The sequence below is a fragment of the Phyllobates terribilis genome, unplaced genomic scaffold (assembly GCF_046119375.1).
Source record: "Phyllobates terribilis strain yellow unplaced genomic scaffold, ASM4611937v1 Scaffold_10__3_contigs__length_209671492, whole genome shotgun sequence".
NCBI classification, from domain to species: Eukaryota; Metazoa; Chordata; class Amphibia; order Anura; family Dendrobatidae; genus Phyllobates; species Phyllobates terribilis.
The window spans coordinates 75,865,434-75,883,434 of record NW_027362770.1 but is presented as its reverse complement, the minus strand read 5'-3'; the positions used below and the strand labels follow the sequence as shown (position 1 = coordinate 75,883,434).

At 39.5% G+C, this 18,001-nt stretch overlaps 2 protein-coding genes across 2 annotated transcripts in view; one reads left to right on the top strand and one right to left on the bottom strand.

The window, feature by feature from the left end:
* The window catches only part of LOC141164413 (A-type potassium channel modulatory protein KCNIP1), an 858,918-nt gene that overhangs the window by 778,324 nt on the left and 62,593 nt on the right, over window positions 1-18,001 (top strand). The window lies entirely within an intron of this gene.
* CAMLG (calcium modulating ligand) overlaps window positions 13,329-18,001 on the bottom strand; it is a 40,283-nt gene continuing 35,610 nt past the window's right edge. The window contains exons 3-4 of the mRNA XM_073649603.1: window positions 17,712-17,777; window positions 13,329-14,954 (exon numbers count right to left, since the gene is read on the bottom strand). Of these exons, the coding sequence (XP_073505704.1) occupies window positions 14,763-14,954; window positions 17,712-17,777 (258 nt within the window). The 3' untranslated portion in view covers window positions 13,329-14,762. The remainder of the gene's footprint in view (window positions 14,955-17,711; window positions 17,778-18,001) is intronic.

The window sequence follows — 18,001 nt, the reverse complement described above, 5'->3', positions numbered from 1 at the left end:
GTCCCCTCATCTTTGCAGAAAACGTTTCCACACCTTTCAAAAACCATATTGACCAAATCGGGCAACTCCTTGCTGCTCAACCACCATAACTTCTCCATAAAATAGACTAATGCCCTTCCCCTATTACCTTCCTCTCCACCAGCACAGGAGAGCTTACTCACCTTCTCTCCAAAAAATCAATTGACTAATGACCTTTTGGGGCCTGACTAAAAAACATGAAAAAAAAACCATTAGAACTACAATTTTATTAGATTATATTAAAACCACAGAAACAATTAATCACTATAGCACTGACACATAGTTTGACCGATCTCCAAATACCATAGGCCACCCATCCATACATGGGCTCGAGAACATCAGCTTAGAACCTCTTCCTTCGATGTCATTTCACTAACTCCCTGACTAAAACATGAGGCTTATTTTCCTCCCTTCCTGGGAACAGCCCCCTGAATAGGCATAAGTGTTCACACCCGCCCCCTCAAAGCTAACTGTGCATTGATAGAGGTATTTTTGTCAGGTTAAAATCCATCACTTGGGACTGCATGCGAGATCCCATGTAGTGACTGCTCCGCTGAGTCTATTATCCCCATCCACACAATGGGACTAGTGGCTGGCAGTACAATGGCTTAAGGCCCCTGGGAAATGAACAAGATAATAATAATAATAATCTTCATTTATATAGCGCCAACATATTCTGCAGAGCTTTACAATTCAGAGTTTCATATACAACAGTCATAAGTAACATAGCTAAAGATAGTACAATAATTACAGCAAAAATAATGACGACCCTGCTCGTAAGAGCTTACAATCTATAATGAGGTGGGGGTGACACAAAGTACAATGGCTTATTTACAATGATGGTCCAGCCATCTTGAGGGGATAAGGGATAGATAAAGGCTGCATGAGCTCCTCACCAGCCAGTATCTGTAGTGCTTTTTGGTTCGGTCGAAACTTATGTTTGGAGAAATAAGGGATGGGCTATAAGAATATAAAAGGACTTCGATTAGGGAACGTGATAGGCCGCCCTAAACAGGTGTGTTTTTAGGGAGCGACTAAAACTGTGTAAGTTGTGGTTCATCCTAATTTCTTGGGGTAGAGCATTCCAAAGAATAGGTGCAGCTCTGGAGAAGTCTTGAAGCCGGGAGTGGGAGGTACGGATTAGTGTAGATGTTAGTCAAAAGTCGCTTGCGGAGTGTAGAGAACGGGTAGGCCGATAAACAGAAATGAAGGAGATGTAGGGGGGTGCCACACTGTGGAGATCTTTGTGGGTGAAAACAAGCAATTTAAATTGAATCCTATAATTCATGGGCAGCCAGTGCAATGACTGGCACAGAGCGGAGGAGTCTGAGTAACGGTTAGCCAATTAGATGACCCTGGCTGCAGCATTAAGGATGGACTGGAGAGGGTAAAGTCGAGTGAGGGGGAGGCCAATTAATAGAGAGTTACAGTAGTCAAGGTGGGAGTGGATAAGGGCAACAGTGAGGGTTTTTGTTGTTTCCAAGGTGAGAAAGGGACGGATTCTATAGATGTTCTTCAGGTTCAAGCGACAAGAGCAGGCAAGAGATTGTATATGGAAGGTGAAGGAGAGATTGGTGTCAAACACAAAACCCAGACAACGCGCCTGCTGGCTCGGCGTTATTGTGGTGCCACACACGGAGAGAGAGATGTCAGATTTAGGGAGGTGAGTAGACAGCGGGAGCAGAAGTAGTTCAGTTTTGGAAAGGTTGAGTTTCAGATAGAGAGCGGACATGATGTTAGAAACTGCGGCCAGACAGTCACTGGTGTTCTGTATACAGTGGGGGTAAGGTCAGGGTATAAGGTGTATAGTTGTGTGTCATCAGCATAAGGATGGTACTGAAAACCAAATTTGCTGATGGTCTGTCCAATTGGAGCTGTGTAGAGAGAGAAGAGGGCCAAGGACTGAACCCTGAGGAACCCCAATAGTGAGAGGAAGGGGGGAAGAAGTGGAGCCAGCGAACGATACACTGAAAGAGCGGTCAGATAGGTAGGAGGAGAACCAGGAGAGAAAAGTGTCTTTTATGCCGATTGAGTGGAGCATAGAGAGTAGGAGGTGGTGGGTCAACGGTGTCAAAAGTTGCAGGGAGGTCAAGAAGAATGAGCAGAGAGTGGTCACCATTACGTTTTGCTGTCAGAAGGTCACTGGTTACTTTGATGAGTGCAGTTTCTGTAGAATGTAGGGGGCGGAAGCCGGACTGTGATGGGTCTAGAAAAGAGTGAGTGGAGAGGTAACTGGTAAGGCGGGAGTAGACCAGGAGCTCCAAGAGTTTAGAGATGAAGGGAAGATTGGAGACTGGTCTGTAGTTGTTTGCGCAGGAAGGGTCAAGGAAGTTTTTTTTTTTTAATAATGGAGTAATGATGGAGTGTTTTAAGGAGGAGGGGAAGATAGCAGAAGAGAGGGAGAGGTTGAAGATTTTAGTTAGGTGAGTAGTGATGACTGAAGAAAGAGACTGGAGTAGATGTGAGGGGATGGGGTCAGTGGTGCATGTAGTGGGATGAGAAGAAGAGAGGAGCCTGGAGACTTCTTCTTCTGTGACTGGATTAAATGTGGAGAGTGATCCAGAGATGTGGGGAGGGATGGGAGTCACGGCACTTGGTGGCTGGGAGCTGATTTCCTGACGGATGGTGTCTATTTTCTCTGTGAAGTAGGAGGCCAAGTCCTCAGCACAAATGTCCGTGATGGTGGCCTGCGCTTTGGGACTGAGGAGGGAGTGAAAGGTATCGAAGAGTTTTTTGGGGTTGTTGGATAGTGAGATCAGGGTGGTGAAGTAGGTCTGTTTGGCAAGGTGAAGGACAGAGTTATATGTTTTTAACATAAATTTATAGTGACTCCTGCCCTCAACGACTGCCATTGAAATGACTGTCAGACACTTGTCGAATAGGACATTTTGCTGAAGAGGACACGTGCGTGCACCCCACACTGCGTGCACCCCTTATGATGCATCTAGATTTATAGGAAGGACTATAGCATCAGGTGAGAGGGATTGTGGAAACTGCTTGTGACTAAATTGGCAGCTGCTCAGCTCACCAGGGGGGTGGAGAGCTGATCAAAGACACAGACCTAACACCTTATGCCTGACACAGTATATTACCTCCCATCAGATAGAGTTTACAATGATAGAAGGACAGACATATATCGGTAAATATTGAATACAATGCATCACATAACAGAGCACAAATACAGCAAGCAGAGATGTTATACCATAAAAATTGTTTCAAGATGAGAATTCAGCAGATGACATAGATACAGCAAGCAGATGACATAGATACAGCAAGCAGAGATGTTATACCATAGAAATTGCTTCAAGATGAGAATTCAGCAGATGGCATAGATACAGCAAGCAGAGATGTTATACCTGTGTGAAGATAGAAGAGATGGATGGACGTTAGTAAGTTGCCATTCAAATGACTGTCAGACACTTGTCGAATAGGACACTTTGCTGAAAAGGACACGTGCGTGCACCCCACACTGCGTGCACCCCTTAAGAGATTAATGGAATGATTGCTTTATATTTACCTTTAACAATCTCCTGGCTGGCTTTATCAATGCATAAGGTCCAGCCTGCACGACTTCCTCTGCTTACTGTCACTGAATGAAAGCACTGATTCCTGAGGCTGAACTGACAAGCAAACAATTTATTAATAAAACACAACAAGCAAATCTCTAATAAAACACAATTATGAGATCGACGGAACCAGTGCTCCGTGCTGGAAAAAGTCTGCATCCCTTAGAGCCACGGACTCCGCTCTAAGTGCATTGGTCGAATAGTTTTAGAAGGCCAGCTCCTCACAAACCCCAATAGCCAATTATAAGTCACCAGTTGTATCATGCCCAAATATCTTAAAATGATAAAACTTCAAAAGTGCTGCATCCCTCTATAAGTCTTGTAACAATTTTAGACTTTTCAGAGTCCGTTAAATCTTTTTTTGGCCCATTTGGCCTGAGGAAAACAAGTTTCCACCTTGGTAATGGGTGTTGTATTTTAGGCCATACCTTCCCTTCACTCCACAAATACACATTACCTGATCAGCTTCATCCAATAAACATTCAAGTTTATACAGCTTAGAGATGGAAAATCTGCATAAAAATGACATGGTCAAAATACTTGCCAAATAATTGTGCACACAGTGTAGGTCTATCTTGTATCCCAGATAGTCGATTATTATTTCTTGTTTGTATTATATACTGTTCAGGCCAACTCACTCAGAGGCTCAATCCACATGGAAAAAATAGGGGGAGGGGGGACTTTGCCACAACCCATATAATGCTGAAATATTTGAAAATGCATCCTATTAAGTGAAGACCCTGCCTGAGGGTGGTGAATAACTTGCTAGTATGGCAGATTTAATATGTCTTCACAGTACAAGTTTAGACAAAGTGTACTTCTGTAGAAATAAATGCAAGTTTTGGAAAAAAATGTAGCAAAGCAAACTATGTTGCTGGTTTAACTCCTGAATTGTAGAAATAATGTAGCTTGATGTGTTACGCTGCTTAAGTAACTCAATTCAGGTCCATTGAGGAGGCAACAGCAACTAAATTTGCAAGAAAGAAATGATTTTGCAGTTGGTGGCCACAGACAATTACTCTCCATATTCTCCAGGACGGATTATACTATTGTTTTGCTTGCATCCTTGTCATCCTCGTAAGATATGGGGGCACCTGGAGCACATTCGGGTTGCACAGATATTTTAGCTCCTTCAGAATAGCACATGAGAATCATACACACTACTGAATCATGTTATGAGTTGAGGTGTTGAAATTTATTTAAAAATGATCTGCCTGTGATTTAAATTTTTTACTTTGATTTTCTGAGTGATTTGGAAACCATACATGATTCACTGAGAACAAAATTATGTATAAGTAAAAATTTTCAACTTGAATCTCTCCCTTTATGAGATGTGATACGTGATTTAGGCAAGGGATGCACAGCGACTTTGGCAGCGACTCCTGTTGTGTGACCAAAGTTTGCTAGGTGTTGCTGCTACATTTATTTATTTATTTTACTCACTTTATATAGAGCCATTAATTCCACAGCCCTTCACAGACATTATGGGCACTGTCCCCATCGGGGCTCACAATCTAAATTCCCTATCAGTATGTCTTTGGAGTTTGGGAGGAAACCCACGCAAACACTGGGAGAACATGCAGACTCCTTCGCAACAAAATAAATGTTAAAATTGTCGCAAGAGTTCTGTGACTGAGACAAGCAAATCGCAAGAAGTTCAATTGTGTCAAATTTTTTCAGACTTGCTTATCGCAGTACCCTTGAAATCACGATGCGATGCCATACACTTGTACTACACTGTGGAGTAGCAACACCTAAAAAACTTTGGTTAATAATAATAATCTTTATTTGTTGCTGACAAAGTCGTTGTGAGCCCTAGCCTTAAGTGTTCCCTTAATTTTTTTTTTTTTTTGAACAGTGTATTTGTCATTTGTAAAGGAAATATAGGGTCATACATTCCCTTTAAATGATACACAAGGATGCAATGTAGCCAGTAAAGATTTTTTATTTATTAGGTACAGGTTACTGAATTCATGAACAAAAATTGGAGAGGACAAGCATATTTCATGTGCTTTAAGGGAAAAATGAGCAAAATGCATAAAATCACCGATATGGTTTTAACTCTAAAATATGCACTCACGTACCTGAATTTATATAGAAAGCATATACAAGTCATTAAATTCTAGGAATAATACATCTGCTTCAGAACAATTCTTATATAGCAATAATATAGTTATCTGTGCTATTCATAAGTGAGACTACAGGAATAGGAAAAAAGATCAGCACTGAGCTATGCTTTCCTGTATAAAACTTCTACATCAAGATACTTATTTTGCAGAGAAAAATTTTTAGGGCCAAAGGCCCCAAAGCAGTTTTCAGAATGCAATACTATAGCTCCATGCATGAGCTGAATATAGGGATAGCAATGTAATTTTGAAGATAAAGCAAGACATTTTAAAGTGTTTGCTTGGTAAATATATAGCTTAATATATACAGTGGCATGTAAAAGTTTGGGCATCCCTCGTCAAAATTGCTGTTATTGTGAACAGCTAAGCAAGTTGAAGATGAAATGATCTCTAAAAAGGGCTAAAGTTAAAGATGACACATTTGCTTTGTATTTTAGGTAAAAATAAATAAATAAATAAATTATATATATATATATATATATATATAATTTTTTACATTTTAAAAATTGCAAAAAGGAAATGGGCTGATCCAAAAGTTTGGGCACCCTGCACCACTTTTTGTAGCCAGACAATAGTCTTTCAATTCTTGTTTGAGGGATTTTCATCCATTCTTCCTTGGAAAATTCTTCCAGTACTGTGAGATTCCTGGGTCGTCTTGCATGCACGGCTATTTTGAGGTCTAGCTAAAAAATGTCAATAATGTTCAGATCAGAGGACTGCGAGGGCCATTGTAAAACATTCAGCTTGCGCCTTTTGAGGTAGTCTATTGTGGATTTTGACTCGTGTTTAGGATCATTATCCATTTGTATTTAATCCATTCTTCCATCTACCCGTGAAATGTTCCCCGTGCCAGTAGCTGCAACACAATCCCAAAACATGATTGATCAACCTCTATGCTTAATGGTTGGCAAGATGTTCTTTTAATGAGATTTTGAGCCCTTTTTTCTCCACACATACCTTTGATCATTGTGGCCAAAGAGTTCTAATTTAACCTCATCAGTCCACAGGACTTGTTTCAAAAATGCATCAGGCTTGTTTAGATGTTCTTTTGCATACTTCTGATGCGGACCTCTATGGTGAGGACGCAGGAGAGGTTTTCTTCTTATGACTCTTCCGTGAAGGCCATATTTGCGCAGGTGTCTCTGAACAGTAGAACAATGTACCAAAACTCCAGAGTCTGCTAAATCTTTCTGAAGGTCTTCTGCAGTCAAGCAGAGGGTCGCTCTAGCAATTCTACGAGCAGCTGTCACTGAAATTTTGCTTTGTCTTCCAGACCTTATCTTGACCTCCATTGTTCCTGTTAACTGACATTCCTTAATTACATTTCGAACTGAGGAAAGAGCAACTTGAAAGTGCTTTGCTATCTTCTTATAGCCTTCTCCTGCTTTGTGGGCCTCTACCATTTTCATTTTCAGAGTGCTAGGCAGCTGCTTAGAAAAACCCATGGCTGCTGGCTATTAGCACAGGGTTATAGGAGGCTGGGATTTTGTAAAGCTAGGAAATTTGCATCACCTGGCCTTTCCTAATGATGAAAGTGAACAAGCCATAACCCTAATGGGCTAATTAAGGTCTGAAACCTTGGACAAAGTTATTTGAGCACACAAATATTCAAGGGTGCCCTAACTTTTGCATCGGACCATTTTCCTTTTTATAATTTTTAAAATGTAAAAAATGACAGTATATATACACAGTATATATATATTTTTTTTTTGCCTAAAATACAAAGTAAATGTGTCATCTTTAATTTAGGCCTTTTAGAAATCATTTCATCTTCAACTTGCTTAACTGTTCACACTATATCGGCTTTGTCCTAATAGGATCCAATTCTATCCCTTTTATCAAGTATACAGTTTCTACATTAAGACATGTATTATAGCACTTTAAATGCATCAACATTTCAAGCATCGGGTATCTTAATAAACCCTAAATTTTTACAGACAATCTTGAAACAAATACTTCATGAAAATATATAAAATAATTTTACAAGAAAACCGTAAAGCCGTATTCACAAATTTGTGTTTCAAGTAGGACAGCAAACAGTAAATCTGTATGTTGCCCATTTAAAAGTTTAAATCACAGGCTGATTCATTAAAATCTATGAGTTTAGTCTGCAAATATGACTACTCTAGGACATGCACTTTTTGTGACCATTAGTTTGCAAGAAAAAAAGTGAAAAGATTCAGAGGATAGGTCATTAATATCAGATCAGTTACAGTCTGACACCATCACCCCCATCGATCAACTGTTATTAGCTTCGATGGCCAGTTATGAACACTAAATGAAGCTGAACAGCACAGTTTAATTCAGTATTTGCTGCAGGGTACTCATTGCCAGAGCCAACAGCTGATCGGTGAGGCTTCTATATCATGTGCTACAGAGAAAGGAACACGGGAATCCATTTATGCAATTTATAGTAAAGATCATAACCACTAGTATCCACACACCCACCCAGAGAGAACTGAAAATTAGAGATAAAGCCTGCAGAGGGAAATAGGTGAAATTGTATGATAGAAGTGATATAATAACCAGAAACATGAACACACAATTATTTGGTCACTGGTACAATACACTGCAATAATTCTTTACTGCAGCATATTGTCAGCAGTCTCAGATATGAGTACTATTAGGCAGCTACAGGAATCGTCAGTAGACCACCAGATGCCATAAGACTATGTTTACACGTTGCTTTTTTGCAGCCAAAACCTGATCTCTTGGCAGTAAAAAAGCTGCAGACAAAAAGCAGGTTTTGCTGGTTTTTATGCTGCTTTTCTTGCTGTGTTTTTCAGGATCCCAAAGTTCAGCTTTGTTTCAGCCATACAAGCATGAACAATGCAAGGTGTTGGGGCACCAATGCAAGACATATGTGAAACCATAAAACATTTTTTGGAAAAAAGGGGCAAATTGATCAAATTATTTAGTCGAAAAAGATTTTTCAAACAATGTTTTATGATTTCACATATGTCTTGCATTGATGCCCTTAACCTCTTTATTAATGACCTTGGGGATGGGATTGAGAGTAAAGTGTCAGTTTTTGCTGACAACACCAAACTATGTAGGATATTAAAATCTGATTTTGACACTACAATATTGGAGAACGATCTGGATAAGATGACTGAATGGGCAAACACTTGGCAGTTGAGGTTTAATGTAGATAAATGTAGAGTAATGTACCTAGGACGGAGTAATCCTATTGCTGCATACACATTAAATGGGAGTATACTCGGGACTACAGAACAGGAGAAGGACTTGGGTGTTCTGGTTACAAGTAAGCTGAGCAGCAGAACTCAATGTCAAGCAGCAGCCGCAAAAGCCAACAAGATTTTAGGATGTATAAAAAGAGAAATAAAATCCCGTGATCCCAACGTATTGTTACCTCTTTATAAATCACTGGTGAGGCCACATCTATTATACTGGATCCAGGTTTGGACTCCACATTTTAAAAAGGATATTCAGAAGTTAGAGTCAGTTCAAAGGCGGGCAATTAGATTATTACAAGGGATGGAAGGCATCTCATATGATGAGAGGTTGAAAAATTTGAGCTTGTTTAGCTTAGAAAAACGACGGCTCAGAGGAGATCTCATTTATATGTACAAATATATGTGTGGTCAGTACAAAGGACTGGCACATGACTTATTCCGTCCAAAGACTATACTAAGGACCAGGGGGACACTCATTACGGGTGGAAGAAAGGAGATGTACAATTGGGGGAGGAAGGTTGAATTTGATGGACCTAGGTCTTTATTCAGCCTATGTAACTATGTTACTAACGCCTTGCATTGTTCATGCTTCTATGGTGGAAGCAAGGCTGAACTTTGGGATCATGAAAAACGCAGGCAAAAGCTTTTTGTCTGCAGTTTTTTTTTACTGCCAAGAGAGCAGGTTTGGGCTGCAGAAAAAAGCAGCGTGCAAATATAGCCTAACAACCCACTCTTGATAACACTGCAGTGGAGGCTAATGGAGTAACAGGAAAACCCATCTGTCTATTTAAATGCCACCGCTGCTTCTAAAGGGTTAACCTACTGTACTCAGCTAGTTCAACAGTTGGAAAATAAGTCAACAGTTAGGGACTATAGGTACTGTATTACAAAATTTGTGTTAATTTTTTTTCTCTTTTAAATGTGAATCTGTCAGTAGAATCAATCCTTCTATGCCATTTATATGGTCATGTAGGTCATAGGAAGCTGATTAAAATGATATCTCGATATCTGCGATCCAATGTCTTATTTCATAGAAATTCATGTTTTCCTTCTATATAAATGAGCTGTTAAAGGCTATGGGCCAGACACTGATCTGAAAGAGACTCCACTTCCAGGGCTTATTGTAAATAAGAGGGGGAGTTACTAGTGTGAGACATTTAAGGACTGCTCTCCTGGTCTCACTGCAGAGCTTTGTGTGATTAGAACTAACATCTGCAGGTTCCTCTGGGCTTCAGCTTCCATCTCACAGGCAGCCAGTGTTGTAATACAGCAGAGCTGTGAGAGCTGCAGCAAACGTGTTTGTAACCAGACAAAAGTTCACTTCTCCTGTTCTGTTATAGTTACATGTCTTACACTGGTAATGGCCCCTTTTATTAAAAATAATCTCTGGAGGCAGATTCTCATGCAGATCAGTATCCTGCCCACAGTCTATAACAGTTCACTCACATTTAAGAAAAATGTGGATCTCTCTGGAAAAAGACATCAGATCGCAGATATTATGGTGTTACTTTATTCAGTTTCCTATGACCTACATGGCACATACAGGTGCTTCTCACAAAATTTGAATATCATCAAGTTAATTTATTTCAGTTCAATACGAAAAGTGAAACTCATATTATATAGAGTCATTACAAACAGACTGATCTATTTCAAGTGTTTATTTCTGTTAATGTTGATGATTATGGCTTACAGCCAATGGAAACATAAAAGTCATTATCTCAGTAAATTAGAATACTTTATAACAGCTTCAAAAATAATTTTAAAATCTGAAATGTTGTCCTACTGAAATGTATGTTCAGTAAATGCACTCAATACTTGGTCGGGGCTCCTTTTGCATCAATTACTACATCAATGCGGCGTGGCATGGAGGCGATCAGCCTGTGGCACTGCTGAGGTGTTATGGAAGCTCAGGTGGCTTTGATAGCAGCCTTCAGCTCGTCTGCATTGTTGGGTCTGGTGTCTCTCATCTTCCTCTTGACAATACCCCATAGATTCTCTATGGGGTTAAGGTCAGGCGAGTTTGCTGACCAATCAAGCACAGTGATACTGTTGTTTTTACACCAGGTATTGGTACTTTTGGCAGTGTGGACAGGTGCCAAGTCCTGCTGGAGAATGAAATTTCCATCTCCAAAAACCTTGTCGGCAGAGGGAAGCATGAAGTGCTCTAAAAATTCCTGGTAGACGGCTGTGCTGACTTTGGTCTTGATAAAACACAGTGGACCTACACCAGCAGATGACATGGCTCCCCAAACCATCACTCATTGCGGAAACTTCACACTAGACCTCCAGCAGCTTGGATTGTGGCCTCTCCACTCTTCCTCCAGACTCCGGGACCTTGATTTCCAAATGAAATGCAAAATTTACTCTAATCTGAAAACAAAACCTTGGACCACTGAGCAACAGTCCAGGTCTTTTTCTCCTTGGCCCAGGTAAGACGCTACTGGTGTTGTCTATTGGTCATGAGTGGCGTGACACAAGGAATGCGACACTTGTAGACCATGTCCTGGATACGTCTGTGTGCGGTGGCTCTTGAAGCAATGACTCCAGCAGCAGTCCACTCCTTGTGAATCTCCCCCAAATTTTTGAATAGCCTTTTCTTAATAATCCTTTCAAGGCCGCTGTTATCCCAGTTGCTTGTGCACCTTTTTCTACCACACTTTTTCCTTCCACTCAACTTTCCATTAATATGCTTAGATACAGCACTCTGAACAGCCAGCTTCTTTAGCAATGACCTTTTGTGGCTTACCCTCCTTGTGGAGTGTGTCAGTGACTGCCTTCTGGACGTCTGTCAAGTCAGCAGTCTTCCCCATGACTATGGAGGCTACTGAAATAGACTAAGGGACCCTTTTAAACACATCGGAAGCCTTTGCAAGTGTTTTTTGTTAATTATTCTAATTTACTGAGATAATGACTTTTGTGTTTTCATTGGCTGTAAGCCATAATCATCAACATTAACAGAAATAAACACTTGAAATAGATCACTCTGTTTGTAATGACTCTATATAATACATGAGTTTCACTTTTTGAATTGAAGAACGGAAATAAATTAATTTTTGGATGATATTCTAATTTTGTGAGAAGCACCTGTAGATGGCTTAGAAGGGTTGATCATATTGACAGATTCCCTTCAAATAAAGGGATGGTGAATCAGCAATTTCAATATTGTTTCTTTTGGTGCTGACATTGTATAAATTAACTTTATTCTGCAGGTCAGTACGATTAATTATATATCATTTTACTACCCAGGCACAGTGAAACACCCAAGTTCACACATTACAGATTTTATTGAAGAGATTTATGCGACTGAAAATCAAATCCATTTATCCGAGTGGAGATGTTTCAGATGAATGGGGGCAGCTGCACAACTTTCAGCAACAAAATTCACACTTTAAAGATAATTTGTTTTTGTGTTAACATGTATTATAAGACACATACAGTTTTTTTTCTGGGAAATCTGTACTTGTTACTGATATCGGTCTGGGTTACATACAACTTCACTCTTTTTTGAGGGCATGATAAACCACGAAAACAGCAATTTAGGCTTTGATTTTCTGGAGGAATTATTTTTCATCTTTTTTTTTTTTTATAAGGCACTCACTGTGTGGAAAAGAAATGTGAAAATGTTATTAGTAAGGCTGTAATGGAGGACCATTATATTACAAAAAATCAAGCTGTATTTTAGAGTAAGATTTTTCCATGTGATCGTTTGACTGACCCATCAATCACTTGTATAATATAGTACAATACTTATTTTTTGCAGTGTATTATGCTAGTGAGTAATGCCCACCCTAGAAGAAATATACAAGATTAAAGACCAACAATACCTCTTTGTTCCCTGGTTGGCATAGAAACTTTTTGGATCCAAATAAGTGTTTTGCAGGAGGCAACATTTGGATGAGAGATGGAAACCCTCCCTCTGTCTAATCGCTTTGATGCCCATAAAATATATGGTATTAAATGATATGTTACAGCTGACACTGCTGCTGATACATCAAGGCTTGAGTTAAGGCTGATTGGCCCACAATGTATATATATGATTGAGGGTGGGAAAGCGTTAAATGTTATGTGATCCCTTCATGAACTTGCAATTTTCCATTTTTACGCTTTGGTTTTTTCCTCCCTTTCTTTCAAGACCCATAACTTTTTAGATTTCCGTCAATATAGCTGTTTGAGGGCTTATTTTCTGCTGGACAAGTTGTTAATTTTACCATATAGTGTACTGGAAAATGAGAAAAAAAATTCCAAGTGAGGTAAAATTGCACAAAAAAGTGCAGTTTCACAATTGTTTTTTGGGGGTTTTAATGTACCATGTTCACTATATGATCAGCCATCAAGTGCGGGGAAGGATGCGGGCTCAGCCTCAGAGCCTGCATCAAAGGCAGGGACACGACCATAAACATACGTCAAAGGTCGTGAAGGGGTTGATGTCAGAGTAAGCACCAAGTCTAAAGACTAATTCACACATCATCCATTTTTTCTTGTGGGTGAATAAAATGTACTGATATTTCAGTGTTGGATGAGATTTTCATTCGCGACTGGTCAGTGTTTACCATCAGCGGTGGTGGATATGGGAACAGCCGCATAGACTATAATGGGTATGTATTGTATTCGACTTGTGTTTACTATAGATTTAGCCTCATTCAGATGTTCAAGTCTACAACGTGGCCTACACTCTAATCAATTGAATAAATGCCTAGTCACTCTTCTATGTCACAATTACACATATGGGATTGCTGTTTTATAAGTAAGGCGGGTATCACACAACCCAATATCACTAAGAAGGCAGAAGGGATGTTTTAAGACCATGTATTTTTCTTGGGTTCAGTTAATCTAATCAACAATATCTAAAGAAAAATGTTTAAAATATAGCACAACTACATATCAACCAGAAAAATCCTCATCCTCAAACAGTATGAAATGTCCTTGGCTGAGATCTGAGAGACCACATGTACAAGTAGGAGAATCCCGAAGGACAATATGCTATAGTTTAAAAAAAAAAGTATTATTCCAGAGCAAATAAAACCAAAATATGCAAGAGTATACAAAAATGTCTTCAATACAAAGATGTTGTCCTCAAGAAAATGACTTTATGGAATAAAAGCTTGGGAATAAAGACTGAGGAAAATTGAGATCTCCATGACAAAAGCTTATTTTAGAGTAGTTGCATAGTACTTTATATTAAATGGCCCATCCTTAGAATAGGTCATCAATATCAAAATGGGGGGCTGCAACACCTGGTGCCCCCGATGTCCGATAGATCTGCTCAGCTGCGGAGCTGAATTACACAGCTCAGTGATCTGTATAGTGGCAGCAGCGGGGTATGCAGATACATGCCCATTTATTTGAATAGGGGTGGATTTTCAGTATACCCCGCTGGAGCAATACGAAGCTGTGCAGTTCGCCTCCGCGCCTGATAATATCCAACCGCCACCAGGGACAGCTAATAGGCGAGGGTGACAGGTGTTGTACCCCGATCGATCTGATATTGATAACCTATCGTATGGACAGGTCATCAGTATAAAGTACCAGACAACACTAACATGTAGAGAACGTAGAATCTACAGCGTAGTATACAAGTTACAGGAATTCTTCATACGGACACTGCTGTGCAGTATTGTGTTGTAAGGAGAGATTGATATATTCGTCTTGGATAAAGTATTCTGGTGAATATATTCATTTCATAGCAGACACTTACTAGTTGTTATACAAATTGATTCTTAAAAATTCCAAATTTCAAATATAATAAAGGAGACTTAATTTCCCAACTATGATGTTGACAATAATTTATTTAGACTCAATATAAGAATAAATCATCCTGGACTGCAATACACAGTCTCTTCCAAAAGTATAAATATTTACAGATCTTTTGTACCAAACAATAAAAGTACTTCATGACAGACTATAAAGGTGAAGAAGTAAACGCAGAGGTCAGTAAAAACATCCACCATCTTGCCATATGTATCCAGTGAACGACTTATCACTTCAGAAGGTATTCCAGACAAAAGAAGAGCTGCAGTCAGGACAGTTGTTTTAGTCTTCTTCTCCCCCTAAAAAAAAGGGAAAATAGTGGAAATTTTTAGCAGTTGTCAAACTTTTCTTTCAATGGCCAGATTATTCCAACTGGTGTGATCACTAGATTGCCATTTCTAAGGGAATTATACTAGCATACTATAAAACTCAAAACCTATGACTTCAGAGAGATTTTCTCTGATCCTCTGTTCTTCCTCACTACATCATGACAAAATGGAAAGTAATGTGCATTACAGCAACTGTTCCATTCAATGTCTATGGGACTGAAAGAGAAAGCAAAGTTTATAATCACAGCCATTCACTCAGAAGTGAAAAAAATTACACTGGTCAACTGCAACCATCTGCTCCATTCAATCCCAACAAAGTGAGAACCCCCCCGGAGGGAATGGACTCCTGTCCTGGTGATTGAAGTTTATTGCAAAACAGAACATTAGAGCGCGACTGTAGTTTCAGGTAACTTTACATAATAATCTGGTGAGTGTGTGTACATTAGGAATAACACTTCTGGAAATTATATAACATACTCTGCATTTTTCAAGAGGATTCCCATCTGCAGACTCTATTTGTCAGTTGCCTCTGAACAGGTAAAGTAGCTGTTAAGATGTCTCCCATACACTGAAAGAAGAGGCGTAAGAAACTTCTACTCTTGCCTCTCTAATGCTTTTAAAGAGAACATTACACAGCAGTTCGCACTGTTGCTGTGAATCCAACTCTGGGGTACAATGAAACTCAGTACAAAGAAGAAGCATCCGCTGTGCCCCTCTCGCTCTCTACCCCCTACTCTCATTGTCTCACCCCTTTCCATAGGCCTTAATAGGCAACTGTAATCTGATCCCTCAGTAAACTAATTCCATTTGGTCTTGAGCAAGATGGAAATTAGCTTCATTTGAGCGTTTAATAATTAAAAGCAGTTACCTAACTGGTTGTATGTGCATTGTTGTGCCGGGCGCTCTTGTCAAGACAACTGTTTGATTATTCATTATGGTAACAATAAGGCCAGTGGTGAAAAAAAAGGGCCAGAGAAAAAACATGACCAAAGTCATAATTTTTTTCACTAATAGATCCTCCCATACCAAGGGGATTGTCAAGTATTGTTTTTATGTTGGTCAGGTTGGTTTACTTTAAAATCAATAAAATAAGTAATTTTTTTGTTAGTAATAGTTGCCAAGACGTTATGGATAATTTCTTTACATTCGCATGGCCTATTGATAGCAATGTCATATCATTAATTTATACCAGCTAGTGTTTGAACTTGGAATAGAAACATCATGAAGTGAACAAGATCAAGGATAGAAGAACAAGTAAATAATATGGCGTTATTTTTATCAAAACACTAATTTTATTCCTGAATCTGCTCAGGAATCAGAATAGCAGGAAGTGGCGTGGGGGCACAGACAGAAAAGCCTGACGAGAAGAGGAGAGTAAAAACGTTCCATAGTACAGAAGTCCTTAATAAAACGGTGAGGACTGACAGAGCATATAGTAGTGCGCCCACCTTGGAGGGATGCTCAAATACCACCTGTTTCAAATCCAGAGATGGAAGGAATCAGCTGCAGCTTTCCACAGGTGATAGTACAGTCCAGGAACCACCAAGTATCAGAAATGTTTTAAATAACAAAGGGGTTGATAAAAGCGCTGCTAAGTAAAAGGCAATAAATATCTACATAAGAATTTATCAAAACAATAAGGGCTACGTGTTTCAACGTTGGACAGATGTCTTCTTCAGATCAAGCATGTATGTTATCACAACAGACAGATTAAATGGACAAAAAGGGGAAAGAATTGCACACACATCATGGGGGCAAGAGTCAGTGCACACAAATAAGATCAAGGAAAAAGTGCCTCATGTGTGACCAGCGCCCTACACAAGCCTTTTTTGGTGTGCAATTCTAATACTAAGCAATCACCCCCTCCATGAACTGATAGGCTGGGAGTGATTGTCTCATCAGTATTTTGCGCCTGTGCTGGCGCCTTCTTTCTTATATGGGTTTGCTGCATCCTGCATTAGTTCTGTGACCTAGGCAGGTAAACACTGCTGCCCTTTTTTGCAGTGTGTGATTTTTCCCTCCTTTTTTGTACATTTAAACTCTGTCTGTTGAACTCTGTTGTACTGATGACATACATGCCTGGCCTGAGGAAGACATCTGTCTGATGGTGAAACGAGTAGCACTTATTCTTTTAAAAGATTCTTAGCTAGAAATTTCTTGCCTGTCTGTCACACTCAGCAGCTCTTTTATCACCCCCTTTTTTATTTACAATTTTTAAACATTTTTTTAGAAGGTGAAGAACATGCATGTGTGGAACCGCAGTACAGATGGAGGTTGACAAAAATGAGTATGGCCACCCTTGGCAATGTTGACGTTAATTTTATTTGACAGATATGGGTGCTAAGCTGGATGGAGAGGGACTGTGAAACTGATGAGCACTGGAAACCAATAGCTAAGCCTCCCTCCAACCCTCACATCCAAGATACCGCGCTTAGCACTCCGCGCTTAGCACTCCGCGCTTAGCACATGTTCGAAAGATGAGGAGAGGTTTGTTTGATGGTTGTAAAGGCAACTGACATATGCTGTAAAATAAAGTGCTCCGGTGTCTACGCCATTGGAAACTTGTGTCAGTTCTACTAAACGCTTTTTTAAGGTGATGCAAATAGCTCTACAACAAAAATTCATCAAAAACACCACAATACATGAGCAAGCAAGAAAATTCAAGAACACATTACAATATTTTATAACTACTGAATAAGTGCTGAAAGAAAATTTCTTTTTAATTACCTTTGGAAAATACTTGGACAGTCCCATAAACGCAAGTTGCAATGTAAGGAAAGGAGCAAATATTGACTGTAGGAAAAAGAAAAAAAAAAACAACGAACAATTAATATAGTAAAATATAGGGTATGCTAACTAATATAAATATTATTTTCAAGAATAACCTTTTTTGGCCACCTCAAAAATACCTTAGGTTAAATGGTGGAAGAGGATGAGGGAAGGCAAATCTATTAACCTCTTTGTGACCGAGCTAATTTTGACCTTAATGACCAGGCTAAATTTTAGAAATCAACCAG